General features: G+C 34.6%; 1 protein-coding gene across 1 annotated transcript; it reads right to left on the reverse strand.

Moving 5' to 3' along the window:
• Window positions 1-233: 233 nt before the first annotated feature.
• On the reverse strand, window positions 234-9,449 carry LOC112034757 (F-box protein SKIP16). Its single transcript, XM_024067573.2, has 5 exons — window positions 9,079-9,449; window positions 7,256-7,978; window positions 5,958-6,176; window positions 4,429-4,535; window positions 234-494 (listed from the first exon to the last, which is right to left on the reverse strand). Exons 1-5 carry the CDS (start codon window positions 9,280-9,282, stop codon window positions 416-418), a joined length of 1,332 nt encoding a protein of 443 aa, XP_023923341.2. The 5' UTR covers window positions 9,283-9,449; the 3' UTR covers window positions 234-415.
• Window positions 9,450-10,961: the final 1,512 nt, after the last annotated feature.

The following is a 10,961-nucleotide window of genomic DNA, read 5'->3' on the forward strand; positions in this document are numbered from 1 at the left end:
GAATACAAGAGTCATAAAATAGGCATCCAGATCATGGGTCATGCCATCCCTGTCAACCCGATTGCATTGTAAAACATGAGAAATTTCTAACATTGAAGCGACCAGATCGATATAAATATAATTTACATACTATTCACATTCTCTTGGCAAAAGGATCTTACATAGTGTAATTTAACCTAGTCAGTAATCCCTTTATCTTTTGGTGTTTAACTTGGCTTTAAGAAACACGGATATAATATTATAAACAAGACCTTTCATCATATATATAAGCATAAAGTAGCACATTATAAGCACTACAGAACAGGCAAAACCCATAAAATTTCATACAATTTTTAGAGAATTATTAACAAACAACACATGATAGGTCATCAAAACGAGTTGCCACACAAAGAACTTCAACCTTGAAGACTGGTTATCAGAAAATGTAGTCTGGTAACTGGAGGGGGAACCTTGCCACCTCAACTTCAAATGGAGCACCTTTTGGGTCTACCAACCTAAGGAACAGACCAAAACAAAAGTTCAATTTCACATTCTTAAAAAGAGTTGAATTCTTCTAATTGATATTATGGAAATTTGCTGAATTGGCAACCATTATACACCTCACTTGCATTGTTAGAAGAAGATCATCAGCCAAGTCACCGTTGTCCTTCGTCGTCAACTTCACCACCTACAAAATCTCATGCCGTTGACTTCGCTGCCCACAAAATTTCACATCCTTGACTTTGCCGTCCGCAAAATCTCACACCGATCTCCTCCCTTGTGCCTCCGATGTCCTCTCTGTGCTTTAGTTACTGGAACTGTATGGGACCACGGGTAGACGAAAGATTGATGTGAATGAATGGGTTTTGTTTTTGTTTATTTCAATTTTTCTATACGTGCAAGTGTGCAACAATTTCTTTATACATATAATCTTTTTTTTAAAAGGTAAGGTGAACATTTTATTAAATTTGTATGCAGAGTTTTTTTTTTATAAGAAATAATTNCTCTCTCTCATTAATATGTATATAATCAAGAAATTGTTCATAACCTTGGGAGATCTCAGTTTCACTTAGTATTATAGACTTTGATTAGATTGTGGAATAAATATAAGAAACTTCCTTATAGTAAAGTATGCATATGCATAAGATTCGCAAACCTGTACAACGTAGATCAGCCAATTAAAATCGCAATCACATGAAATTATATAACCCATAACTCTGCTTATACTTGTACCCTTGTTTTACAGTGCAACCCTTATGGGTTTTTTTTTTCTTTTTTCCTTTTTGTGTGTGTGTGGATAGGTAAAGAAATTATTATTAAAAGGAAATAAAAATAGTACATGCTGCTCCCCTGGCACACAGACAGTGTACAAAGGAAAGTCAAATAACTATGCAAAAGAACACAATTCTAAGAATTAAAAGACCGCTCATGGCAGTCATCCAGTCAAACCAAGAAAGCAAAAGAACTGTTTCAACTCAAGGATGGTATGCTCCTCCCCCTCAAAAGTTTGAAGATTCAGTTCTCTCCAAATAATCCACATGATACACAACTAGCCCCCAAATAACCGCTGCCCAATGCCAACCAACACCCCTTTTCCAACAAGCCAACAAATTCACTGCTTAGGCATCACCCAAGAGACACCAATCAAGCTAAACACAAGAGTCCACAAGCTATATATGCATGAGTACAGTGAATAAAAAGTGATCCACTGATTCCCAACTATTCTTGCACATGCAACAACGGCTAATGACACAATTATTCCTCTTCCTCAGATTATCCAATGTAAGAATCTTTCCCTTGGCCACTGTCCAAGTAAAAAAGCTACTTTAAAAGGTCTAATTCCCAGTCATGAACTGATCAAGTAAAAAGCACATTGCAATTAGCACTTAGTAACACTTCCTCTAAGTCAATAGTGGATCTATTTTACCCAATTGTTCACAGAAAATTTTAACTAATACCTTAACAAGATTTTCCATTCGCTTGGCTTGCAATGAACTCTCATCAATACCCTTTAAGGACTTGAGAACATAAATGTTAAACCCAAGTCACACATGGCTATTTACGTGGCTAAGATCAAATGCCTAGAGCCTGTTCAGTTTGGGTCCTTTAAGAAGAGTTTAGATTCCTTTTTCTTCTCATTTTCACTAAAAGATAATTCCAACCCCCCCCCCCCCCCTCTCTTCCCCATTGACTATAAAATGCAGGGGGGCAACAAGCCATAGCTACTTAAGCGTGGCTATAATAACTCTCTACACATTGAGGCCCTGTTTGGTTGGAGTGAAAAGAGGAGGATAAACAAGGGGAGAGGAAAATGGGAGTGAAAATGTTGTTTTCCCGTTTGGTCTAGGAGAGAACTTAAGGGAGAGAAAACAGGGGAGAAAACACATCACCTGGGCCCACAAAAATTCATCTCTCCAAATCAGGAAGAAAACAGAGGAGAGAAAAAGCTCAAATCCTGAAATGACACATATACCCCTTATAGTCTAGACTGTCCATCTGAGTCAAGGCTGAGTTAGAGGCGAGTCGCCGTTGTCCTCCACGTAGATCATCAGCCAAGTCACCGTTGTCCTTCGTCGTCAACTTCACCACCTACAAAATCTCATGCCGTTGACTTCGCTGCCCACAAAATTTCACATCCTTGACTTTGCCGTCCGCAAAATCTCACACCGATCTCCTCCCTTGTGCCTCCGATGTCCTCTCTGTGCTTTAGTTACTGGAACTGTATGGGACCACGGGTAGACGAAAGATTGATGTGAATGAATGGGTTTTGTTTTTGTTTATTTCAATTTTTCTATACGTGCAAGTGTGCAACAATTTCTTTATACATATAATCTTTTTTTTAAAAGAGTTTTTTTTTTATAAGAAATAATTTGTGTAAGATACCTTAATAAAATGTGTAATTAAAAATTTTAGATTGACTCGCTTTTTTTTTTTTTTTTTTATAAGTAAACTCTCTGGTTCTGCGTATTGTTCTGTCAAGATCTGCAATTTGGGGAGGAGAGACCATGCGATATGAGGTTGAGAAACTGAGTGACACCGGTGAGTGGAGAGACTCAAAGGATGAGAATAACTTGCTTATAAATGTATTTATATATTTGGGGGTAATATAATAAAAATATAATGTTTTATATAATAGGGTTATAAAAGTAAATTTGTACCAACTATATTTTTCATCCTCTCATTTTTCTTCCCAACCAAACAAAGGAGTTTTCCATCCCTCCAACTAAACATACACGGGAAAATTAAATCTTTTTTATCCTCCCATCATCTTCTATCCTCCCATTTTCTATCTCCCCAACCAAACAAAACCTAAGGAACCAATGCCTAGGGGTCTAGATGATAAGGGAGCTGTGGGTGCTCCCTCAGGTGGGTTTGAGCCATAGCCTGGTCACCCAAAGATCTAATGATTTTAGGCATGGGAAGATATAGTTCTTGAGCTGAACAATGTCACATTGTCACCTGAGGCTGAGTTTAAAACTTAAGACCTACCCCCAAAAACAAGACCAGAACCATTGGCAACTAAGTGAGGTAAATAGGACTCCAACCCCGAGACCAAAAAAAGAAAAAGGACAAGCAAGACTACCATAATAATGTCTCAATGAGCACGTGGTGGATCCCTTGGGGAAAAAAAAATTAATTCTAATATCTCATAAACTAATAAGTATCAATCATCTTGATATTTTTCCCAAAACATTTATTGCTATCCACCCAATGGATTTTGAACTCACAAACTTATCCTCCACCCAATAAAGGGATGTGCTATTTTAGAGCTGGAGCTCATTGGCAGATAATATATATTGTTAAGTATGGGTTGCTATTAAGATATTTGGTAATATCTCTTTTGTATAATACTAAAGAGATGACATAGAAATCTTTTAATAGGTAATTTTTCTATAATATTATATTTGCACATGCTATACGTTTATACTATTGACGTGCAGATTCATTCTGATAATTCATATTCTAAGAAAATGGTGAGCCCATGCAGCCCATTCGAACCTCATCTCTTATTAAAATATAGTCAAGAAAACGTACAAAGTCAATATAACTAGTGCAACTCCCTGCCTTAATTTGCATGAACATAAAGATATTGCACATCTGATTTTACTTTTTCCAAAGAAAATTATACCATTTTTTTTTTCAAATATTTGTCTGGACTGGACAGGGAAAAACACAGGAGTGTGACCACCCACTTAGGTGTCAATTAGGCATGGAATGGCTACTGCCATTATATTTCTACCGAACAACGCAGTTTGGATTTTGCATCACACATAAGTGTAATTCTGCAACCTAAGGAAGTACTGAAGACAGCACATGTTTTCATCTACAGCAAGTAGGGTCATTGCAGTGCACCTAGCCAGATGCATATATGACTCATATTTCATAAGAACTCTTGAACCATATTTTAAGAAAACTACATTTAACAAATGAAGGGTTTATGTAGAGTACCTGCCAGGGACAAATGTGAAAGAGCCTTCTACGGAACCTAAAGAAGTTGGTAGAGGCGTACAACTCTCGTAAACAAATTCTTTCTCACCTGGAAGCAATAGTGGGTACTGCAAACATATAAAACGATAGTAAGATCTTGAACAACTGTCAAAAAATGTTAACTTTGATGCTGTGCTTGGTTTATATAATGAATCAATAAATGACAATAGACCTACAGGTTTTTAAGTGGACCAAGAAGTTGATATCAATATTTTTGAATATGGTGAATTTTTCATGTCATGATAGTGATTGTTTTCCTGGTTCATTTCATACTAGGACTGTTGATCAGGCCTTGCTGAGGTGGGCTGGGACTTGCCTAAGCTCAGCATACCAGTAATTTTTCCTTCATCTTCTGCCAGAGCAGGGCCAAACCAGAAACTGATGGATTGTTCTCAGTAAACTAGTTCTACGTTTCAGCAACAAAATGTCATCAAATTTTGATTCACAAATAGAAAACGTAAGGTATTCTGGTCAGGGACCATTAAAAAAACCATTTGATTAAGCTTTTTAATTTCCATCAAGTACACTTTTGTTCTGCCATTGGACGCCTGATCTAGCATTTTAGCAAGCTGTCTAAATCATCTCCAACACAAAAAGACTAATTAGATTTCTGTTTCTTCTCTTTTGCTAACTAGTAAATCACTTTTTTGTATTAGTAAGTTATGCACAAGGAAGCACGAACACCGATACGACACGACACAAGATAAAGTGACCTGGAAATTTCTAAAAAACCAGGACGCAACACAAGGGGATATGGAAATTGATTAATTAAAATTTATTTTTAGGTCTATATATATATATTTTTTTTTTTGGAAATAATTTATGTTTATTTTCGGTTTTTAAAAAAAGTAACAAATATCAAAATATTTGAAAACATATCTCAAAATAATTTAAAAGCAATAATAGATAGCAAAGAAGTAAAACTATACACAAAAAATGAATTTTCAGTAACCATCTTACCTACAAATTATTCAAATTAAAAAATAAATAAAACAATATAGCTAATAATAACCTTAACAATAACTTTCTACTTTATAATAATTAATAAATAAATAAATAAATTCTAACCCATCAAATACTAACGTAACTAACAGGACCATCATTTATTAATAAGTGATCATTTTAATCATAACTTATACTTTTTAACAATTAAAATATATATTTAACAATAAATTAAAGATTAAACCTATAACCCATGGCATCAGAACTGTGAGTATTGTAGAGATTTCTAGGATTCATGTGGAAATCAAAAATTGTGTTTTTGATGATATTATTGGCAATTGTGCCCCAAAGTATTAAGTCTGAATTAATTTCAACCATACCCAAAGAGAGAGAGAGAGAGAGAGAGAGAGAGAGAGAGAGAGAAGCTATAATTACTATAAGATCCTTTCAAAGAGGTAAGAATTAGATTGCCCATTCAGATCAAGCTTACACTAAATAACAAGTGGGAATTAAGCAAAAAAAAAAAAAATGATTAAATGGATTTCTACCTGTCCTATTACAGCTTCATCATTAACATCAGATTCTACACGGTCATTAGCACAAATGATCCAATGCCTCCGCTGCAATTGGCATGAGCTGAAGGGTATTCCATTAATGACACATCCTTCACGCAGAAGGGACATGCGGATTGAATAAGAAAATGTATACTTTCTACGCTCATTTTGAAGGTCAGCAATCTCTGGAACAAACACCGCAGAAGCACGAACCTTCAGTGAAAATCATTTGTGATTAGTTTTCATATAACAATAGAGGAGATGACAGTAGTCGTAGTGGTAATGCAATTAGCAAAAGAATCACAACTTAACAACTTCTACCAGACAAGAATGAAAAGACCAATGATAAAAGAGTAGAGTAGTTCTTTGATACTTACATATTTCCCAAACCCTATTTTATGACTTCTTCTAGCATCTAGATAAGCTAAAAAATTTCTTTTCTTTTCTTTTTTATTAGTAAGCCAACACCTTGTTGTGTTGAAAATCCCACACATTTCTTCTTATGAGAATGCTTTTAAAATGACTCAATTCACTATAATCAAGGACTGCTCCAGCTGAGCATAAATTCTGGTAATTTAAAAACAACTGAAGACCTTTCTTTTCTCCATAAAACCATCCCAAATGTTCAATGAATTTTCTCAAAACTTTAACAGAAGGGATCATTTCATGTGTGTATCATCCTCTCCTACTTAAAATTCTGACCTGTAAAAACTGTTCTTTACCCTTCAGGGCTCGTGGTGGATGTTACATGCTAACCATACAAATATGGTGAAGCTTGTTTTAAGAGTTCCCTTCTTACGGACCAAACTTAGCAAGCACTAAGAGATAGAGTCCCATAACAAGCGATTAAAGCATATACCATGTAACACGAGGCAAGGTGAACAATTCTTATCTGCTATCCAAAGAAAGAGTTATAAATATAGAGGGGATGGTGCTGGAACCAGAAGATAGTTCTGATTCACCCTGCCTGAAATTCACTTCCAGCCAAGGTAACACCAAATGCCTTTAAAGAGCAAAATTGTCTATCAAGCCACTTGATTACACAGCATAGACATCATCTCCCTTTTAGCCAAGGGCAATGAAGAAGTTTGTCAAAAGAACAGGTTTTAACTTTTAAGAACCTGATCCCATGAGAACGTTATTCCCATGCCAGGGCCTATATGACAAAGCCAAATTTGTGCATTCTAATATGCCTCAGCAGATTAATCAATCACCACACTTCCTATTTTACTCACTGTGCCAAAACAAAGGAATAAAAGGCTAAAATATGCAGGTTCTATGTTTTTACTTACTTTCACCCCATTGGTTAAAGCAGTGGAACAGAGTGGAGGTTCCTCTGGAAACAGACTGATACTTCTGGTTCCTCCTTTTTCACGAAGTTTAATCGTACCATTTTCTAAGCGACGTGCATGTTCTTCTAACCATAGCAGCATTGCGTCCTGCTGTTGATCACCATTGGAATCATGCACTGAACTTATTAATGCATTTGGTACACATGGAATCATTTCTCCCTCAGTTGCAAGATTCACAGTACCGACATGGAGTTGACCGGTGGTACAGTTGAGGAAAAAAAACTTCTCGGATTCTGTATAGGAAGCAGCCACAACAAGATACTTAAATCTGCTGGACAAACCAATCTGTCGTATGATTGCCTTTGTGTTTAAAACCGCCTCGTTTAAAGGTAACAAAAACACATTTACCAAGTGGGTATAAAATGAATAGCCACCTATGAGGCCCAATAAACTTCCACCTGCACTTCCTGAAGATCTTTCGGGCTTAAATTCTTGACCATCACAAAAACGATAGAGGATCCTCGTGGGAAGAGGCAATTTCACTTTCAAGATCCTCTCTGATTCTTGAATCTCAACTTCTGATACACCCTTGCAAAGTGTAGCCTCAGCTTCCGGAAAATTAATGGACAACCAGTTCTTAAGTCTCCCCCAACATCTTTTAACTCGCATGACAAGTGGCCAAGGATACATATTGAAAGCTTCTCGCCATGCTTGATAACATGCCTGGAGAGAGACAGGTAGAGGTAAGCCAAGAAAAGAAAAAAACTACTTCTTGAAATGATTATATGATACAACACAACTCAATAGAGCATACTACTAATATAATACTTTAAACCGAGGAAAAAAAAAAAAAAAAAAAGAGAGAGAGAGAGAGAGAGAGAGAGAGAGAAGTTGACTGCACATTGACATAAAAATTATTGCATTTAACCCAGAAAATGGCCCTCATAATTGTGTGGAGGACCCCAATATATCCAGTTTGGTACTTGACAATCATTTTCTAACAAAATAATTTCATTGAAAGTTTAAAAGCAAAGAATATGAAGTGAAAATAAGGTATTTCTTTTCTTGTGGGAGGTACTGAAAAGTCTTCAAATTACTTACTTAAAAACATATCGACCACCAGAAATTTATCTGTACACTGATGGTATGGTCAATCAATATGTCTGTCTAGCTCAAGATAAGGAAGTGAGAAATATATGATGATATAGCATTGGCTCTTACGAATTTTACTCAGGCAGTCATGTAAACCAATTTTCCCACATACACATTTTTCAGTTATTTCAGTAAAGCAGTAAGCAATTTCTCACGCCCACTCCCCACTCACCTTTAAACTAAAAAAAAAAAAAAAAACAATTTGATGAAAATGAAATCAACAGCTTTTCTCTCAAATGGGTACCCCATGAAATCAAAAAAACATTAAAAAAAAGAGGGACCCTTAAAAGTTAAACATTTCTTTCCAGTAAGCTTTCTATACTTGTAATTCTCCGTTGCTGTCATTTGACAAAGAATTATCTATCTTTTTCTTTTCCAAACGTCAAAATCATTCTAATATATACACACTTAAAAAGAAACACTTTTTTTTTTTTTCCAATTTCCCCCAAAATTCCCACCCCATTTTATTCAATTACTGAAATTGAACAAAGAATTCAACTTGTTTGTTTCATGCTTCATTACCCAGATAAAAAAGAAAGCTTTACATTCCAATTGACATACATAATATAAAAACAGAAATTGGAATACAAAAACCCTAGTAATGAACGTATGAAAATTGGGGAAGATGGCAAAATGGGCATGGGGGAAAAAGCAGAAAAAGAGGTTCTAACCTTGAAAGAAGGGGTGGGGTTTCCAAGAGGATCAATGGGTTCATTGAGATCGAGTTCTTGGGAGCAAAATTTGGACCAGAGGATGTCTTCAGAAGCCGAAGACTTGAGCTTGTTGCTGACACAGGCAGCTATGGCTGCGTCTTTGGGAGTTAAGTTGGATAGAATTGTGTGTAGGATTAGATCTCCCACTGCTTCCAAATCCATCTCTTTCTTTCTTTCTTGCTTTCTTTCTCTCTTTGCTTTCAATTGTGGCTTTTTTTTTTACATGTTTCGCTATGAGACAAGACAACAGTGTTTTGCGTATGTTTTGCCCTTTTGGGCTTTAACTGAGTTTTGGGAGTGCGTTGGTGATGAAAGATTGAAGAAACAACAACGTGAGTTTTGTTGTCCTGATCGTATGATGTTGTTTGGTAACTATAAGGACACCTGTCGATCTATCATTATCCCCCACACGTGTGAGAATAATCATTTCTTTAAATAGTAAAGAGAGGATAACTATTCTTATCAAAAAGTGTAATTAATATTCCTTAATCTTGATAATAACTCCTGAAAAATTAAGTCCCAAAAGGTGTAATTACTATAGCTAAGAAATTATTAAAAAATAATTATTAATGAGAAATAATTTACTAAAGTGAAGGGCACATTTAAAAAAATTTATTTAATAAATTTAAAAATAATTATTAATGAGAAATGCAACAATCAAATTATCATATAAATTGAAATAAAAATATTTTATATAATTCATATTACATTTAGATAAGCCTTACTTTTGTAATTTTGACACAAAAATTGTAAATGAAGTCATTTTATTTTTTTTTGGATTAGCTAGATATGAGTACTTTCATATAATATCTTTTCTTAAATCTCCGATAGCCATAATTTCTTATGACTAATTGCTAATATTAGTAAATAATTTATGGAGAAAATATCAAGAAATAATAAAAATAAAGAAAAATTAGGGGATGTGTATTTCTAGACAAGTTACACTTAATAAATAATTATATATATATATATATATATATAAGTGACAAGCGATAAAAAGTGCGCCTATTGTGAATGCACCTTGCTTTAGAGGCAAAAAATGGAGCCTTAAGGCTTTGCACTTAAGCGCTCTTTTACTAGCTAAACTTTTTATTACTCTTAAACTAGTTTCTTTTTTTTTAATCTTTTTTTTAGAGTAAGTGATAGTAGACTTTATTCATTCAATATTATGCTATACAATGGGAAAGAAAAAAAAAAGGTCAAATAATGGCCTCCTCATTCTCTTATAAAACACTAACAAGAGTTAGAGCAACACAATTACATCTTAAAGAAATAGTAACAAAGGATATACTAACAAATTTTTCACAAATCAACTTAAGGTTCGTTTGGATATAGCTGAAAATTGAAAACTAAAAACTGAAAAACATTGTAGCAAAATAATTTTTAAATGTGTGAATAGTATCTGGGACTCATTTTTAATAAAAAAATTGTTAAAAAATGAAATTTGTGGGTCCCATGACTGAAAAGTTGCTAAAAAATTATGTAAAAGGTACTGAAAAGTTGATTAAAATAATTTTTAAATGCTAATAAGTTGATTAAAGTGCTGACAAGTTGCTAAGGTGTGCAATAAGTTTGGTACCAAAGTCAACAATCATGGCACAGCTGAAAAAGAAAAAAAAAAAAAAAAGTTGAAATGCGTTTACGTCCAGACGTGGATGCAAAACGCACAAACCAAACATACACTTAATATCCTTCAAGATCCAACCATTTCTAAAGAGGACATCCTATCCAAAGAGGGGGTGAATTGATTTTTTTTTTCAAATAATTTCAACCTATAGCGTTTGCTCTTGATAATAACTATTTATTATCAGATTAAAACACCAATTAGTTTTTGGTATATG

The sequence above is a fragment of the Quercus suber genome, unplaced genomic scaffold (assembly GCF_002906115.3).
Source record: "Quercus suber isolate HL8 unplaced genomic scaffold, Cork oak 2.0 scaffold_975, whole genome shotgun sequence".
Classification (NCBI taxonomy): Eukaryota; Viridiplantae; Streptophyta; class Magnoliopsida; order Fagales; family Fagaceae; genus Quercus; species Quercus suber.